Source organism: Chiloscyllium plagiosum, unplaced genomic scaffold (assembly GCF_037043375.1).
Source record: "Chiloscyllium plagiosum isolate Xiang-an unplaced genomic scaffold, Cpla_swu_hap1 HiC_scaffold_10, whole genome shotgun sequence".
Classification (NCBI taxonomy): Eukaryota; Metazoa; Chordata; class Chondrichthyes; order Orectolobiformes; family Hemiscylliidae; genus Chiloscyllium; species Chiloscyllium plagiosum.
Genome location: NW_028270148.1, coordinates 79562481 through 79582701, shown reverse-complemented (window position 1 = coordinate 79582701; position 20221 = coordinate 79562481). Strand labels below are relative to the sequence as shown.

Genomic DNA, 20221 nt, shown 5'->3' with positions numbered 1-20221 from the left:
ATTTGCCACCTCTCAGCTGATCTGTCCCTCTGTAACTTGCAACATCCTTCAGCACTATCCACAACTCCACCGACCTTAGTGTCATCTGCAAATTTACTAACCCATCCTCATCCAGGTTATTGATAAAAAAGACAAACAGCACTTGCCCCAAAACAGATCCTTGTGGTACACCACTAGTAACTGAACGCCAGGAAGAATATTTCCCATCAATCACCACCCTCTGTCTTCTTTCAGCTAGCTAACTTCTGTTCCAAACTGCGAAATCACCTTCAATCTCATGCCTCTGTATGTTGTGCAACATCCTACCATGGGGAACCTTATCAAACGCCTTACTGGAATCCATATACACATCAACTGCTTTGTCCTCATCCATCTGTTTGGACACCATTTCAAAGAACTCTGAGGTTTGTGAAGCATGACCTGCCCTTCACAAAACTATCCATCATCAACTTATTCCTCTCTATATATACTCCTGTCTCTTATAACCTTTCCAACTTTACCCACAACCGAAGTAAGGCTCACTGGTCTATAATTACCACGGTTGTCTCTACTCCCCTTCTTGAATAAGGTAACATTTGCTATCCTCCAGTCTTCGGCACTTGAAGTAGACATACTTCAAACCATCTTCCTGTTTCTGGTGAACTCTTGCGACCTTGAAACCTCATTTCTGACTTCACTACTCTCAACCTCCTGGACACTGGAACTACAGTTTAGGTTCCCATTCCCCTTAGTTTAAACCCTCCCGAAGCTTCCACCCCCCCCCCCCAAGAGTTTTGGTACCCTTCTGTTTCCTTTGGTTCAGGTGGAGACCATCCTGTTTGTAGAGGTCCCACCTACTCTAGAATGAGCTCCAATTATCCATGTATCTGAAACCTTCCTTGCTGATACTATCCCTGTTCAACTCCTCTCTCTCCCTATTCCCCTGATGAAAACTCAATATTCGATTCTTGGTTAATTAATACATTGAATTTTCTGTATAAGTATAGAGAAATTTCATTGAGTATTATTCTTCCATGTTTTAGGAATGTCAAAATTATTAATTCTATGAGAAACTCAGTATTATAATCTTGGTTAATTAATACATTGAATTTTCTGAAATAAATTGTCATTTAAATGGAGGATGAAATAGACATTTAAGGAAATAGCATTTGAGTAGCATTGCACTGTTTGCCCAAACATGTTAAATTTGGATTTACGTAAACTTATAAATGCTGATAGTACTTTAGATAGCCCTAACTTGCTCAAGAAGATTGAAGGATGTTTAGTGCAACATAAAGTTGGATTAGTAGTATAAAGAATCGATAAAGTATGAGAGGGGGTCTAGCAGATATTTTTGGTATCTTGCAAACTATTAAGTTTTATTTGACCTGATAAATTATTTAGGCAGGTAAATATAAATGCTGTTCTTCTATAAACTAATTAAGACAACAAAATGTGATGATAAATGTGCTGAATTGCAAATAATGCTCATATGGAAAGTGGCCTAAGCCATAAAGCTATAATTTAATTTAAAATATCATGGGAGCTCTTTGTTTTGGGTGTTTTTGTTAAAGCATCCTAATTATACAGTGTTGCTGTCAATAAATACCACTGTTCTTTTATTGAGTTATAGAATATAGAAGAATACAGCGCAGTACAGGCCCTTCGGCCCTCGATGTTGCGCCGATCCAAGCCCACCTAACCTACACTAGCCCACTATCCTCCATATGCCTATCCAATGCCCGCTTAAATGCCCATAATGAGAGAGAGTCCACCACTGCTACTGGCAGTGCCCCCTTGTAATAGCTGACTCCATACGTGGAAAAAGATTCTCACTGTCGACCCTATCTAAACCCCTAATCATCTTGTACACCTCCATCAAGTCACCCCTAAACCTTCTTTTCTCCAATGAAAACAACCCCAAGTGCCTCAGCCTTTCCTCATACGAGTTGAATGTGTGTTAATCAGAATTTCTTTTGTACAATACACCAAGGCATAAAACACCTTTTTTTTCTTTTTGAGGGCTAGCTTTAGATCTTCCATGACTACCTTTTCATTCTCTCAAATTTGTTTACTTGGTGATGCACTGAAGTTGTAACATGACTGTCTATATTCGTGTTGACATGTGAGATGTATAAACTTATTCAGAAGCAGAATTAGAAGAATTTGATAAAATCCTCAATTAAAACCGCACATAAAATTTAAAGCTACAATGCACAAGGAAAGCACTGTATTTAACTTTGCACAAAGGCATAATTGCTCAACAAAAATTTGTTTATCAAAAGTAACTGACACGTAATTGTATATACAAAAAGCCATCACCCTAAACATAATTTGCAGATTTTTGGCGTCACAGCTCTCACTGTCACTCTCATTTTCATTGCGTATTTACAAAATTGGAAGATCTAAATCAGGCAGTCACTTCCGTTTTTACCAGTTTCAGATCTCAACTGCAGATTTAAAAGTAAAAATTGGTGCACTGTTTATTCTAATAATAACCACCACATTTTATTCCATAAAGTAGCTCCTGAGCATGTACAGCCTCACGCTAGTAAGTTGAGTATTCTCCTCTTTGTAGCCTCCACCGTGTAGTTTCCCTCTCTTTCCTCTCTACATCCTTGGATCCTCTCTCTCTTCCTTCTACCCTCTAGCCTCTTTGTCTCTCCTAACCCCTCATGCACTTCCTCTCTCTCCTTTATCCCCTTCTATTCTACCGTCTCCATCACATGGTATCCTTCCTATCTCCCACTCTTCCTTGCATCCTCCCTTCCTTCTATCCCAATCCCTTTGCATCTTCTGTCTTTTCCCTACCTTTGCCCCTCGTGCACACTCTCACAACTACCTGCCTTGCACATTCTATCTCTCACTGTCGTCATGCACTCCTCTCTCCCAAACCCTACTCAAAAACATCACCCCACCCACAACCTCTCCCAGCTGCTTTCAGTTTCCTTCTCTCCTGCTGCCTCCCTTGAAGCCACCACCTCCTGTCTGCACCCAGTAGTCAGGTAACCATCTTGGCAATGTGGTGGCTCTAGCATCCTTTCCCAGCATCAACATAAATACTTCTGGCCCCTGACATGTCACTTCCTGATTCTTGGCTCTTGTTCACTCAGCCACTGGCAGACAAACCTGTTGCTACTTAACTGCTCTGTGCTGCTCTTCCATACACATGTTGCTGTGTCTCATATGCTGCTGATAGGTCCATCGTGAACCGATCAGCAATAAACATTGGAGAGAATTATCTTGCCATTGAAGGTGCAGTGCGTCATCACTTCTCCAGAGACATTTTTCTCCAGTTGTCTCTTCCATGAGTAAGTTTTGGGCACCTTGGGGTTTACAGGGATAAATATGTTTTTATTTCCATTTAGAATGCTGTATTACACCACAACAATCAAACAAAACATTTACTATATTTTGGAACATGTGATTATTTGTGTTGTGGATTATTATTTGAAGATTTTCTTTATGAACAAGATAAAACTGGAGAGAATTGGCATGATTGCTTAGTTTTTGGACTGAAGGATATTTCATACTGAAATTCTCCAGTGCAATTTCCTTTTATCATCATATGTTACAAGGGGACATAAATTTAAGGTGAAGGGTGGAAGGTATAGGGGAGATGTCAGGGGTGGGTTCTTTACCCAGAGAGTGGTGGGGGCATGGAATGCGCTGCCCGTGGGAGTGGTAGAGTCAGAATCATTGGCGACCTTTAAGCGGCATTTGGATAGGTACATGGTTGGGTACTTAATCTAGGTTAGAAGTTCGGCACAACATCGTGGGCCGAAGGGCCTGTTTTGTGCTGTATTGTTCTATGTTCTATGTATTCCATTGTATGAGTACAGTGAAAAGCTTTCACAATGTCTGCCTCCTCATGGCAACATCTAAGGTACCTAGTACAGTTCTTGGATACAGCAGAGGAATAAAAATAGTTGCATTACTTAGAATTGAACAATAAGTTAAAAATAGGACAACAATACAGGGTTGACAGTACAGTAAGGTAGGAAATTTCAGGTAGACATTCCAATGTAGCAGCTTGGCGCAGGGTCTCCGTGTGTGGTCTCTCTGTTTGCACCAGACCGCAGTCCAATCTGGGATTTGTCCCTGCTCCTAACCACTCCGTACAAGCACTCAGTTGCTCCAAAGTAAGTGCCAGGACTGCCTCCCCTGTGCTGATCTCTGCCGGAGTTGTTTCCCCATGTGCTGTACCAGGGCTCACTGCTGGTGCTGTTCTGCAGCTTTAGGGATCAGTACTACTTATTTATATTAATGATGTGAATTTTTATTACATTAGATTAGATTACGTTACAGTGTGGAAACAGGCCCTTCGGCCCAACAAGTCCACACCGACCCGCCGAAGCGAAACCCACCCATACCCTTACATTTACCCCTTACGTAACACTACGGGCAATTTAGCATGGCCAATACACCTGACCCTGCACATCTTTTGGACTGTGGGAGGAAACCGGAGCACCCGGAGGAAACCCACGCAGACACGGGGAGAACGTGCAAACTCCACACAGTCAGTCGCCTGAGGCGGGAATTGAACCCGGGTCTCAGGCGCTGTGAGGCAGCAGTGCTACCGTGCCACCGTGCCGCCCACTATCTTGCATACCTAAATATAAAGTTTGCTGTGATGCAAAAGTTGAAAGTATTATGAACTATGGAGATTGGTGATAGCCTTTAAGTTGGCATTGGTAAGCTGGTGGAATTGGCAGAAATACAACTATGGCTTCAAGTGATGTATATAAATGGAGGTAAAATGAGTCTTGACATTCAAAGGGAAATTGGATAGAAAACACATATCTGGTTTAGGGGGAAAGGTGCAAAGTTGGACTAACTGAGTTCCTTTTTCAGAGAGCTAGAAGAGAAATGACTGAATGGCTGTCTCCTGTCTTTTTCTTCTATTCTACAGGGTTAAGTGTGTAATCTTTAAGAAATTTGTACTGATTTTCCTTATTTACTCCTAAATTGTCCAATTTATTAATTAATTTTAATCCGGAATTATACATTTCTTAAATGTTTCCTACTGCTGAGGTTAAAATGACTGGTCTGTAGTTGTTGGGTTCATAGAACATAGAACGTAGAACATAGAAGAATACAGCGCAGTACAGGCCCTTCGGCCCTCGATGTTGCGCCGATCCAAGCCCACCTAACCTACACTAGCCCACTATCCTCCATATGCCTATCCAATGCCCGCTTAAATGCCCATAATGAGGGAGAGTCCACCACTGCTACTGGCAGGGCATTCCATGAACTCACGACTCGCTGAGTAAAGAACCTACCCCTAACATCTGTCCTATACCTACCCCCCCCTTAATTTAAAGCTATGCCCCCTTGTAATAGCTGACTCCATACGAGGTAAAAGATTCTCACTGTCGACCCTATCTAAACCCCTAATCATCTTATACACTTCTATCAAGTCACCCCTAAACCTTCTTTTCTCCAATGAAAACAACCCCAAGTGCCTCAGCCTTTCCTCATACGATCTTTCTACCATACCAGGCAACATCCTGGTAAACCTCCTCTGCACCCGTTCCAGTGCCTCCACATCCTTCCTATAGTATGGCGACCAAAACTGCACACAATACTCCAGATGCGGCCGCACCAGAGTCTTATACAACTGCAACATGACCTCAGTACTCCGGAACTCAATTCCTCTACCAATAAAAGCCAGTACGCCATATGCCTTCTTCACCGCACTATTTACCTGGGTGGCAACTTTCAAAGATTTGTGTACATGGACACCAAGATCCCTCTGCTCATCCACACTACCAAGTATCCGACCGTTAGCCCAGTACCCCATCTTTTTATTACTCTTACCAAAGTGAATCACCTCACACTTAGCTACATTGAACTCCATTTGCCACCTTTCTGCCCAGTTCTGCAGCTTATCTATATCCCGCTGTAACCTGACACATCCTTCCTCACTGTCTACAACTCCTCCGACTTTCGTATCATCCGCAAACTTGCTCACCCAACTTTCTAACCCCTCCTCCAGGTCATTTATAAAAATGACAAACAGCAATGGTCCCAAAACAGATCCTTGCGGAACACCACTAGTAACGGCACTCCAAGATGAACCTTTGCCATCAACTACTACCCTCTGTCTTCTTCCAGCCAGCCAACTCCTAATCCAAACCTCCAACTCACCCTCAATGCCATACCTCCGTATTCTTTGCAGTAGTCTACCATGGGGAACCTTCTCAAACGCCTTACTAAAATCCATATACACCACATCTACTGCTTTCCCCTCGTCCACCTCCTTAGTCACCTTCTCAAAGAATTCAATAAGGTTTGTGAGGCACGACCTGCCCTTCACAAAACCATGCTGACTATCCTTGATCACATTATTCCTATCCAGATGTTCATAAATCCTATCCCTTACAATTCTCTCTAAGATTTTGCCCACAACAGAAGTGAGACTCACCGGCCTATAGTTACTAGGGTTATCCCTACTCCCCTTTTTGAACAAGGGAACCACATTTGCTATCCTCCAGTCTTCTGGCACTACTCCTGTAGACAAAGAGGACATAAAAATCAAGGCCAATGGCTCTGCAATCTCCTCCCTTGCTTCCCAGAGAATCCTAGGATAAATGCCATCAGGCCCAGGGGACTTATCTATTTTCACCCTTTGCAGAATTTCCAACACCTCTTCTCTACATACCTCAAAGCCATCCATTTTTAAAGCAAGGATTACAGTTTTCAAGTTTTCAGGCACTGCTGTTGTGTGAAAGGAAGTTCAGAAAATAATAACCACTGCCTCTGCAATTTCCTTGCTTTTTCTTCTCAATATATTAGGTGGATTCTATCTACAACCTTGAGTTCATCTAGAGTATATAATATTTCTGTTTATCAAGTTTTAGCCCATCCATACAGTGTCTCAACTATTTCCACTTTCACTATGATTTGAGCATAGTAAAGTTGAGGACAGAACACTCATTTATTACCTGAGCCATGCAATCTCTGACCTTGCACTTTGCAATCATCTCCATCCTTCCCCATTACTCTTTATACGCCTGTAGGATACTGTTGAATTGCTCATTTAATGGAAGTGTCAGTCTGTTCTCATAATCCCTCTTTGTTTAATTTACTTTTTGCTTCCCTTCTGAACTTTCTACATTCAGCCAAGTTCTTGTACTATGAAGCTCTTGTCTTCATCATGAGTACCTTTGTTCCTGCTCACCTTACTCTCTTTCTTTTTTCATTATCCAGAAAAGTCTGTCTATCTTTCCCTTTTGTAGGAACAACCTTGCCTGTACCTGTGCCACTTTCTCTTTAAAGGCAACCCATTGTTTCTTTGCAATTTGCTTGCCAATCTTTGAATCAGATTTTCCAGTGACAGATTATTTCTGTTCCACTATAAGTTGCCGCCCTCCTTCTAAGCATTAATACTCTAGATTGCTCCTTATCTTTTCCATAACTATTCATAAACTTATAGTGCTGTGTTCCCCTACTGAAAAATGATCCAGTTGACCAACTACATTCCCCCAGGTCAGAACCAGCAGTACCTCCTGCTTCATTGACAAGAAACATACTGATTAAGGAAGTTTTTCCAGGCCCATCTCTGAAGACTGATTCTTTGCTGGCATTTCACCAAGGTCATGATTGGACTGTACTATAACGTTTGTCTATTTCACATTCAAGATGTCTACCTTGACGGTAAATATCAACAGATTATCAAATAATCAAACTAAGCTATTAAGAAATAAGTTATTCCTGATTGGAAATTTATCTGCATTTGAAGGACAAGGAGAACTACATCTAAAGGTGTGCCATTTCAAACATAATTTTATTTAAGTTTATTATGGTTTTTTCTTTTGGGATCCATCATTTGTTGTAGCAGAATACATTGTGCCCAACAAAGCAATGTGCTTGGTGGGTCTATTTTGTTTATTCTGTCTTCACATCTGCAGTTAATGACTGCCTGTTTCTCTAATTAAAATTAGTCAGAAATGAAGAGTTGTCGAACCTCACTGACAGCTAGTGGTGAAATATTGACTCTGGTGGCTGGGTTGGTTGGGAAAATGCAGGAAGAGGAGGCAAGAAGTGTAAACTGCAGAAAGCCGTTCAAGAATGCTCCAGTAATTTCTATTCTCTTCCAGTCATTTTAAGTGCAACAGCTGTTTTTTTGTAAACCTCTGCTTTCTTCTTTTAAAGCCAACTCGAAGTATGAGAGTACTATGCCAGGTATGCGATTCCTCACATCATATCATTCCATTTAATCGTTCTGCTTGCTAAAAACTGAAAGTTGTGTCATTGCATGTAGTTCTGAAGAGGGTTTGGGAACCCAAAATTTTTAAAAACATTACGCCCAATTTCTGCATGCACATTACTGGCCTTCGCTTTTGCCAACAGTAAATTGCATTTAAATAGTGTTTTTAAAATCAAAATGTCCCAAGGTGTTATCTGAAATTAAGAAAAACATTTTAGCATTGTGCCATGGAAGAAACTTACCAACACACCTGACCAAAAGAATTAGTTTTATTTGCACAGAGGTTTTGATGACATTAATGTTCTTGATGTTGACAGAAACCTGCTGATACTGCAGCTGTCTAGAGTTTAATTGTCTTAAAAGCAACCCACATTCACAATAGCCTGAATTTTTAAGAAAAAAAAGTTTTGTGCAGTTAGAGTATTAGTTACACAACTGGACATCATTATAACAGGATCTGCAAACAATTTGTATTCCCATGGAATTGCAGCATTCAGAAGAAGGAGAATTTTATGCAATATTTTGCTAAAGATTTAATGTCAAAATCCATATGAATGGTTCCCTAACTTTTGATATTTGAATGGTTCTGCAAGAGTAACCTCTATTTTTTTATATTAATAATCCTCCGACTTACTTGGGCTATGAAATATAGAACATTTCTGTTTTTTTATGAACAGAGGTGGCCCATTGTGCCACCTCAGAAGAATGGTAGTAACTTTGCCCACTCAATGTTATACAGCTCCATTTATGGCTGGAAGTATCTTCATTCTTCTGCAAGGATAGAAGTCGCAAGACATGGCATCGAAAATTGTTTTTAAATTGGCAAGAGTCTCTCAGTTTTAATGAATTTATAAACAAAGCAAAATACTGCAGGCGCTGGAAATCAAATTTTAAAAAAGCAATGCTGGAAATAGTCAGCAATGAGGTAACGAGAATTCGGAGATAGCATGTTCCTATTAGTGCGAATGGCCAAGGCTGGTACTTGGAGGAAATGTGGATGACTAGAGAAATCGAGGCTCTGGTTAAGAAAAAGAAGGGGTTGGATGTCAGGTTCAGACAACTGGGATCGAGTGAATCCCTGAAGGAGTAGAAGGGCAGTAGGAGCATACTTAAGAGGGAAATTGCGAGGGCAAAAAGGTGATATGAGATTTTCGGCAAGTAGATTCTACAAATACATTAAGGGCAAAAAAGTAACTAGGAGGGAATAGGGCATTTAAAGATCAACAAGGCCATCTCTATGGAGTACATTAGATAGGGAAGATACTAAATAAATGCCTAAGAGATGCCTAAGAGAAAGACCACGGAACGAGGACATACCACAACCAAAAGGACTAGCCACACTACCATACATCAGGAGCATCTCGGAACTGACTGCCAGACTACTGCGACCCCTAGGACTCATAACGGCACACAAACCAACAGCCACGCTCAGACAACAACTCGCCAGAACGAAGCACCCGATACCCAACATGAGCAAGACGAATGTAGTGTACAAAATACCATGCAAGGACTGCACTCAACACTATATAGGACAAACAGGAAGACAGCTAACAAGCCGCATACATGAACATCAACTAGCCACGAAACGACACGACCAGCTATCCTTGGTAGCCACACACGCAGACAACAAGCAACATGAATTCGACTGGGACAACACTACTATCATAGGGCAAGCCAGACAGAGAACAGCCAGGGAATTCCTAGAGGCATGGCATTCATCCACAAACTCCATCAACAAACACATCGACCTGGACCCAATATACCAACCACTACAGCGGACAGCTGAAACTGACAACCGGAAGCGGCAGGGACAGACCACTATAAACACCGGAGGAAACTTCAAAGAAGCGCTTCGCAGGAGGCTCCCAAGCACTGATGATGTCGCCTAGCCAGGGGACGAAACGTTTGCAACAAAAACTTCCAGCTCGGCGAACAGAACCACAACAACGAGCACCCGAGCTACAAATCTTCGCACAAACTTTGAATACTAAATAAATATTTTGCATCAGTATTTACTGTGCAGAAGGATATGAAAGCCAGAGAACTCTGAACAATAGTGATATCTTAAACCGTGTTTGCATTACAAAAGAAAAGGTACTGGACATATTAGAGTTATAGAACTGTACAGCATGGAAACAGACCCTTTGGTCCAACTCGTCCATGCTGACCAGATATCCTAAATTAATCTATTCCCAAATTTCAGCATTTGGCCCATTTCCCTCAACCCTTCCAATTTGTACACCAATCCAGATGCTTTTTAAATGTTGTAATTATACCAACCTCCACCACTTCCCCTGGCAGATCACTCCATACACGCATCACCCTCTGTGTGAAAATGTTGCCCCTTAGGTCCTTTTTAAATCTTTCCCCTCTCACCTTAAACCTTTGCCATCTTGTTTTAGACTCTGCTACGCTGGGTCTTTGGCTATTTACCCTATCTATGCTCCTCATAGAACATAGAACATTACAGCGCAGTACAGGCCATTCGGCCCTCGATGTTGCCTCAACCTGTCATACCAATCTGAAGCCCATCTAACCTACACTATTCCATGTACGTCCATATGCTTGTCCAATAACGACTAAAATGGACTTAAAGTTGGCGAATCTACTACCGTTGCAGGCAAAGCATTCCATACCCTTACTACTTTCTGAGTAAAGAAACTACCTCTGACATCTGTCCTCTATCTATCACCCCTCAATTTAAAGCTTTGCCCCTCGTGCTCGCTGTCACCATACTTGGAAAAAGGTTCTCCCTGTACACTCTGTCTAACCCTCTGATTATCTTGTATGTCTCTCTAAGTCACTTCTCAACCTTCTTCTCTCAAACGAAAACAGCCTCAAGTCCCTCAGCCTTTCCTCGTAAGACCTTCCCTCCATACCAGGCAACATCCTAGTAAATCTCCTCTGCACCCTTTCCAAGGCTTCCACATCCTTCTTATATTGCAGTGACCTGAACTGTACACAATACTCTCAAGTGCAGCCGCACCAGAGTTTTGTACAGCTGCAGCATAACCTCATGGTTCCGGAACTCGATCCCTCTATTAATAAAAGCTAAAACACTGTATGCCTTCTTAACAACCCTGTCAACCTGGGTGGCAACTTTCAAGGATCTGTGTACCTGGACACCGAGATCTCTCTGCTCAACTACACCACCAAGAATCTTACCATTAGCCCAGTTCTTTGCATTCCGGTTACTCCGACCAAAATGAATCACCTCACACTTGTCCGCATTAAACTCCACTTGCCACCTCTCAGCCCAGCTCTGCAGCTTATCTATGTAAACTACAACATCCTTCGTCACTATCCACAACTCCACCAACCTTAGTGTCGTCTGCAAATTTACTAACCCACCCTTCTACACCCTCATCCAGGTCGTTTATAAAAATGACGAACAGCAGTGGACCCAACACCGACCCTTGTGGTACATCACTGGTAACTGGACTCCAGGATGAACATTTCCCATCAACCACCACCCTCTGTCTTCTTTCAGCAAGCCAATTACTGATCCAAACTGCTACATCTCCCACAATCCCATTCCTCCGCATTTTGTACAATACCTACTGTGGGGAACGTTATCTAACTTCTTGCTGAAATCCATATACACCATATCAACCGGTTTATTCTCGTCTACCTCTTTGGTCACCTTCTCAAAGAACTCAGTAAAGTTTGTGAGGCACGACCTACCCTTCACAAAATCATGCTGACTATCCCTAATCAAATTATTCTTTTCGAGATGATTATAAATCCTATCTCTTATAACCTTTTCCAACACTTTACCAACAACTGAAGTAAGGCTCACTGATCTATAATTACCAGGATTGTCTCTACTCCCCTTCTTGAACAGGGGAACCACATTTGCTATCCTCCAGTCTTCTGGCACTATTCCTGTAGACAATGATTTCATAAACTTGTATAAGAATACCCCTCAGCCTCTGATGCTCCAGGGAAAATAGCTGCAGCTATTCAGCCTCTCCCCTCTTCCAATCCTGGCAACATCCTTATAAATTTTTTCTGAACCCTTTCAAGTTTCACGACATCCTTCATAAAGAGGTGGATCAGAATTGTACGCAGTATTCCAATAATGGCTTAACGAATGTCCCGTACAGCCACAACATGACATCTCAACTCCTATATTCACTGCACTGGCTAATAAAGACAAGCATACCAAACGCTGCCTTCACTATCCTGTCTATGTGCTACAGTACTTCAAGGTCTGTTTGTTCAGCAACATTCCCCAGAACCTTACCATTATGTGTATATGTCCTGCCCTAATATGCCTTTCCAAAATGCAGCACCTCATATTTATCTAAATTAAACTCCATCTGCCCCACCTTGGCCCAACTGCCCATCTGATTAAGATCCAATTGTAAAATGCTCACAATTAGAAAAATCCCGAGATGTGATCAGGTATATGCTAGAGCTTTGTGTAAAGCTAGGGAAGAGATTACTTGGCCTCTTGCTGAGAGACAGTGAAGTCTGCAGATGCTAGAGATCAGAGTTGAGTGTGTGTTGCTTGAAAAGCACAGCAGGTCAGGCAGTATCTGAAGAGCAGAAATATTGACGTTTTGGGCTGGAGTCCTTCATCAGGAATGAGGCTGGGAGCCTTGGAGATGGCGAGATAAATAGGGGTGGGGAGAAGGGACTGCAGAACGTGGATGAGATGCGTTGGAGGACATCTTCAGTGATGTGGGAGGGGATCTTTTGGTCTTTAAAGAAAGAGGCCATCAGGTGTGTTCTGTGGTGGAACTGGTCCTCCTGGGAACAGATGCGGCAGAGGCAGAAGATTTGGGAATACAGGATAGCATTTTTGGAGGAGGTAGGGTGGGAAGAGGTATAACCCAGGTAGCTGTGGGAGTTGGTGGGTTTGTAAAAAAAAATGTCAGTGTTAAGTTGGTCCTCATGGATGGAGATGGAGAGGTCTAGGAAGGGGAGGGAGGTATCAGAGATGGTCCAGGTGAATTTAAGGTCTGGGTGAAATGTGTTGGTGAAGTTGATGAACTGTGGAGCGAAGGAAGAGGTGGGGAGTGGTGCCGGTGTAACTCCGGAAGATGGACTGTTCTACATAGCCGACAAATACACCGGGAGGAAGTGGGAGGATTGGAAGGAGAAATTGGTGAGGGTGAGGGCCAGTTCAGCCAAAAGAATAAGCGTGTCAGTGGAAGGATACTGGTGGGGACGTCGGGAAAAGAAGAAACTGAGGGCTTGGAGGCCTTGGTCATGGCGGGTGGAGGTATAGAGGGACTGGATGTCCATGGTGAGAGACACTGGTTAGCACTGCTGTCTCACAGTGCCAGGGACCTGGGTTTAATTCCAACCTAAATGAAGTTTGTACTTTCTCCCATTATCTGCATGGGTTTCCTCTCACAGTCTAAAAATGAACAGATTAGGTACATTGGTCATGCCAAATTGCCCATAGTGCCCAGGTTTGTGCAGGCGAGGTGGGTAAATGGGATAAAATGGGTGTGGGTGGGATTTTCTTCAAGGATCACTGTGGATTTGATGGGCTGCTTCCACACTGTAGGTATCTATTGTTTTTGTATAGTCGATAGCCACAGATGAGGTGCCAGAAGAGTAGAGATTGCATATTGTGCCATTATTTAAGAATGTGGTAGGAAAAAGACATGGAATTATAGACCAGTGAGCCAGATGTCCGTAGTGGATTAGTTGTTGGAGGGGATTCTAAGGGACAGGATTTACGTGTATTTAGATATGTAATGACTGATTAAGGAGAGTAAACATGGCTTTGTGTGTGGGAACTCATGTGTCATGAACTAGATTGAATTTTTTGAAGCGAAGGCAACAAAAATTGATGGAAGCACAGCGGTAGACATTGTCTATACAAACTTCAGCAAGGCATTTGACAAGGTTCTATATAGTAGACTGGTTAGCAAGGTTAGGTCACATGGAATCCAGGGAGAGCTAGCCAATTGGAAACAAAATTCGCTTGAAGGTAGGAGACAGAGAATGATGGTGGAAGGTTTTTTTTTGACAGGATGCCTGTGACCTGTGGTGTGCTGCAGGGTTTACTGCTAGGTCCACTGATTTTCATCATTTATTTAAATGATTTGGATATGAATATATCCTCCGAATGCTCCTGTTTCTTCCCATAATCCAAAGATGTGCAGGTTAGGTGAATTGCCCATGCTAAATTGCCCATAGTGTTCAGGGATGTGTAGGTTAAGTGCATTAGTCAGAGGTAAATGTAGAATAACTGGATAGGGGAATGGATCGGGGGGTTACTCTTCAGAGGGTCAGCATTGACTTATTGGGCCGAACGGCCTGTTTCCACACTGTTTGGGTTCTGCGATTCTATAAATCTGAGGTAATGCATTTTGGTAAGGTAAATCAGGACTTAATGTTAAGATCTTGGGCAGTGTTGCCAAACAAAGGATTCAGAAAAGATTTACAAGTTGTTTCTGGGATTGGAGGGTTTGAGCTATTGGGAGAGGCTGAATAGGCTGAGGTGTTTTTTCATTGGAGTGTTGGAGGCTGAGGGGTGATGCTGAGACATCACTCATTTGCATTCTGGGGGAGGACTTTGTAGTCAGTGCAGGTGTGAAGGACATCATGGAAGACTTGGTGTTAAGGAATGGTTAGCACGAAACATTACTGTAGCATTTCCATTCCTCCTTCCTCCTCTAATCAAATAAAAGAAAGGCACGGTTCAGAAGAGAGGCGATAGAACATAGTAAGAGGAAGGTAATTACTGACAGTTCCAGCATGAGCCAAAACAGCTTCTGGAAACTGTTGTGGGTAAATATCAGGTAAGTTTTGAGAAATTGTTATTGGAGCAGAGAATACCAGCAGCTTCAAATTAGTATTAAAAGTATTTGACATTTTAAGGATTAATTCAGTAAGATGTGGCAGGAGAGCTCCAAACTGTAGCCTTGCTTGCTGGACATATTTCCAGTGCCTGCGACCTGCATATACACCTGCAGGTCTTAGAAGCTCAAGTGTGTGGGACACTGTGGAGCAGTATTCACAAGATGGAGAGTATCATGGATAGCAAGTGTAGAGAGGTGGTCAGATTGTAGACTCAAACTCCACAGGAGGGAAAGGAATAGGCGACCACCAGGCAGAGCAGGAGGGCTAAGCAGGCATCTCCTGTGGCTATTCCCCTGCAAAACAGAAAAACAGTTTTGGATACTGTGAGGGGGATGGTGTCTCTGGATAACAGCAGCAGCCAAATTCAAGGTACCATGGTTGGCTCTGCTGCAGAGTGAGGGAGAAATCAGCATGCAGATGGTATACTTGTAGGGGATTTCTGTGGCCGCAAACGAGAGTCCAGGATGGTGTTGCATCCCTTGTGCTACTCCTGGATGTCTTGGAACAGTTGCAGGGTATTCTGGAGGGAGAGGGTGAATAGCCAGTTGTCCTAGTACGTATTGGTAGTAACAATGTAAGTACAAAAAAAAGGGTTGAGGTCCTAAAAGCAGAATATAGCAAATTAGAAAGAAAGTTGAAATGTAGGACCTCAAAGGTAGTTATTTCCAGATTACTACCAGTGCCATGAGCTAGTCAGAATAAAAGCAACAGTATATATCGGATTAACACATGGCTGAAAAGATGGGGTGGGGGGGGCGGGTATCAGATTCGTGGGGCATTGGGACCGGTTGTGAGGGAGGTGAGGCAGGACCGAGAAAGATCTCCTTGATAGAGTACTTGGTAGATTGGTAGGGCAGGGTTTAAACTAGTACAACAGGAGGGTGTGAAGTAAAGGAGTCGGGCAGTGGATGCAGAAATTGAGGGAGAGGTAGAAACCAAGGCAAATATGCCTAAGAACAATAACAGGCAGGGAAACGCTGCTGAAATGAGCAGGGGATTTGGTCTGAAATGCATATGTTTCAATGCGAGAAATATAATATACAAGGTAGATGAATTAAGAGCTTTGCTTAGTACTTGGAATTATGACATTATTGTAATTATGGAGATTTGGCTGAAAGAGGGACAAGACTGGCAACTGAATGTTGCAAGAGTTAGATGTTTCAGATGTGGAAGAAGGGGATGTCAAATGGGTGAAAGAGTTGCATTACTGGTTAAGGAATATCTCTCAGATGTACTGAGGGTGTTATTTCAGAGGACTTGTGCAGCGAAATAATATAGGTAGATCTCAGAAACAGAAAAGATGAAATTAGAATGCTAGGGGTACACCACAGGCTTCTCAGCAGCCAGCGGGAGATAGAGGGGAATGTATGGACAGATTTTGGAAAGATGTAAAAACCATAGGATTGTTTTAACTTCCCCAAAATTAACTGGGACTCACTTCATGCTGGGGACTTCGATGATAGAATTTGTAAGGACCATTAAGGAGGTTTCTTGACACAGTATGTAAATATTCCAACCAGTAGGGGGTTATACTGGACCTGGTTTTGGGTGATGACCCTGCCCAGATGAGAGAAGTTTCAGTAGGGGGGAGCATTTCGGGAGTAGTGAGCATAATATAGTGTGTTTTAATGTACTTATGGATAGGGATAACAGCAGTCCTCATGTGAAGTTTTTAAATTGGGGAAAGGTGTATTACAACAATATTAGGCAGGAACTGGAGAATGTTGATTGGAGGCAACAGTTTGAAGGTAAATTATATTGGATATATGGGAGTATTTCAAACGACAGTTGATATGAGTTCAGGAGTGGTATGTTCCTGCGAGAATGAAGGATAGATATGGCAAGTTATGTGAATCTTTGATGACCAGGATGTTATGACCTTGGTCTAAAAGGAAGGGAACTGACCAAGTCCTTGAAGTATATAAGGACAGTAGGAAAGAACATAACCAGGAATTAGGACTAAAAAGGATCATGAAAAGTCATTAGCCAACAGGATTAAGGAGAATCCCAAGGCTTTTTATACATCTATAAAACGCAAGAGGGTAGCCAGGGCAAGGGTTGGCCCACTCAAGTTGAGAGTGTGTTGCTGGAAAAGCACAATAGGTCAGGCAGCATCTGAGGAGCAGGAAAAATCAACATTTTGGGCCAGAGCCCTTCTTGAGGAATGAGGCCCAATCAAGAATAAAGGAGGGAATCTATATGTGAAGCCAAAAGAGATGGGTGAGGTCCGAAATGAATATTTTGTTAGTCACCAAAGAGAAGGAATTGGTAGAACATGATCTCAGGGAAGAGTGTGTTGAGTTTCTAACTTGCTAAACAGTATTAAGGTAGATAAGTCTGTGGGTCCTCATGGGGTCCATCCCAGAATATTGTGGGAGGCAAGAGAACAAATTGACAGACATCTTTGCACCCTGTTTGGCCACAGGTGAGGTCCCAGAAGACTGGAGAATAGCCAGTGTTGTCTCATTGTTTAAGAAGGGTAGCAGGGATAACCATGAAAATTACAGGCTTGTGAGCCTCTTGTCAGTGGTGTGTGAAATTATTGGAAAAGACTCTCAGGGACAAGATCTATATGCATTTCAAAGCAAATTGACTTATTAACAATAGACAACATGGTTTTGTGCAGGGCAGGTCATGCCTCACTAACTTGATGAAGTTTTTGAAGAGGTTATGAAGGTGATTTGACAAGGGAAAAGCTGTTGATGTCTGCATGGGCTTCAGTAATGCCTTTGCCAAGGTCCCTCATGGTAGACTGGTACAAAAGGTGAAGTTGCATGGTATTAGGGCTGAGCTAGTAAGATGGATACAAAACTGATGTAGTTATTGGGGACAGAGTGTAGCAGTGGAAGGATGTTTTTCAGAATGGAGGGTTCTAACAGCAATATGTCACAGGGATTAGTACTGGGATCTCTGCTGTTTGTGCTCGACATAAATGATTGGGAGGAAAAAGTGGCTGGCTGAATTAGTAAGTTTGTCGATGATACAAATGTTGGTGGAGTTGCAGATAGTGAGAAAGGTTGTCTGAGGGTTCAGCAGGAAATAGATCACTTGGAGGCACAGGCAGAAAAATGGCAGACTGAGTTTAATCTGGACAAATGTAAGGTCAATTACAAGTAGAAACTATACATTGAATGGCAGAACCCTTAGGAGTATTGATATGCAGAGGATCTGAGTGTGCAGATCCACAGATCACTTAAGGTGGCAGTGCAGGTAGAAAAGATTGTAAAAAAAGGCTTATGGCATGCTTGCCTTCGTTGGAAGTGGCATTGATTAAAAGGATAGGCAAGTTATACTGCAGCTTTATAGAACTTGGGGTAGCAAGTGAGCAGGCAGATACGGGGTGCAGAGAGTCTGTGCGGAAGGATAAACTGTTGATAGGGCAAAGTAGCAGTCAGTGTGATGGGTTGAAGCATGCCTGTTTTAACAAAGGAAGTGTCAGGAATAAGAGTGATGAACTCGAGCATTGATCAGTACTTGGAGTTATGATGCTGTGACCATTACGGAGATTTGGACATCACAGGGGTGGGAATGGTTGTTGGATGTTCTGGGGTTCAGATGTTTCAAAAGGAATAGGGAGGGAGGTAAAAGAGATGGGGGAGTGGCTTTGCTATTCAGGGATGGTACCACAGCTGCAGAAAGGGAGGTCATTGAGGAGGGTTTGTCTACAGAGTCAGTATGGGTAGAAGTCAGAAACAGGAAAGGAGCAGTCACTTTAGTGGGAGTTTACTATAGACCTATAATAGCAACAGAGACATGGAAGAGCAGATTGGGAGGAAGATTTTGGAAAGATGCGGAAGTAACAGGGCTGTTTTTCAGGGGTGACTTCAACTTCCCTAATATTGATTGGAACCTTCTTAGTGCAAATAGCTTGGATGGAGCAGATTTTGTCAGCTGTGTCCAGAAAGGATTCCTGACTTTATGTAGATTAGCCAACTACTGTACAGGGCAGGCCATATTGGATTTGTTGCTTGGCAACAAACTAGGTCAGGTGTTAGATCTCTCGGTGCGAGAGCATTTCGGTGATAGTGATCACAGCTCCCTCACCATTACAATAGTCATGGAGATGGATAGAAGCAGACGGTATGGGAAAGTATTTAATTGGGGGAGGGGGAATTACAATGCTGTTAAGCAGGAGCATAAATTGGGAGCAGATGTTATCAGGGAAATGCACGACAGAAATGTGGAGGTTTTAAGGAGCACTTGCTGCGAGTACTGGAAAGGTTTGTCCCACTGAGGCAAAGAAGGGGTGGTAGGGTGAAGGAACCTTGGGTGACGAGTTGTAGAGTATCTAGAACAAAGCACAAAGAAAATTTACAACCCAGGAACAGGCCCTCCAAGCCTGAGCCAATCCAAATTCACTGTCTAAACCTATCACCCAATTCCTAAGCATCTGTATCCCTCTGCTCCCTACCTACTTATGCATCTGTGCAGACGCACTTTAAATGAATCTACCATGCCTGCCTCCACTACCTCTGCTGTCAACGCATTCCAGGCACCTGTGTAAAGTACTTACCATGTATATCCTCAAACTTTTCACCTCTGACCTTGAATGCGTGACCTCTCATTATTGAATCCATCACCCTGGGAAAAAGCTTATCTCTATCTCCCCTGTCTATACCCTTCATGATTTTGTGGACCTCAATTTCCTTTTTTCTAATGAAAACAATCCTAACCTACTCAACCTCTCTTCATAGCTTTCCATACCAAGCAACATCCTCGTAAACCTTCTCTGCACCCTCTCAAAAGCATCCATCTAGTTAAGAAGAAGAAGGAAGCGTACTTAAGGTTGAGAAGGTAAGATTTAGACAGGGCTCTAGAGGGTTACATGGTTGACAGGAAGAAACTGAAGAATGGACTTAGGAAAGCTAGAAGGGGTCATGAGAAAGCCTTGGTGGGTAGGATTAAGGAAAACCCGAAGGTGTTCTACACATATATGAGGAATAAGAGGATAGGGATGATCAGGGATAGTGGAGGGAACTTGTGCCTGGAGTTGGAGGAGGTAGGGGTGATCCTTAATGAATACTTTGCTTCAATATTCATTACAGAGAGGGATCTTGTCATTTGTGAGGACAGCATGAAGCAAGCTGATATGCTCGAACAGGTTGGTGTTAAGAAAGAGGATGGGCTGGATATTTTGGAAAAAATATGAGAATAGTTAAGTCCCCTGGGCCAAAAAGGATACACCCCAGGTTACTATGGGAAGTG

At 42.7% G+C, this 20221-nt stretch overlaps 1 protein-coding gene across 14 annotated transcripts in view; it reads left to right on the top strand.

Moving 5' to 3' along the window:
- Positions 1 to 20221, top strand: part of dop1a (DOP1 leucine zipper like protein A) — a 355628-nt gene that overhangs the window by 137547 nt on the left and 197860 nt on the right. For 13 of the 14 annotated variants that reach the window (XR_015758480.1, XM_087991490.1, XM_043696195.2 and 10 more), the window contains one exon: positions 8137 to 8166. The exons of the other annotated variant lie outside the window; for it this stretch is intronic. Coding sequence is in view for 12 of the 13 variants with exons in the window: in XM_087991490.1 (XP_087847616.1) it covers positions 8137 to 8166 (30 nt within the window). In the remaining variant the exon portion in view is untranslated. The remainder of the gene's footprint in view (positions 1 to 8136; positions 8167 to 20221) is intronic. 14 annotated transcript variants of the gene reach the window in all.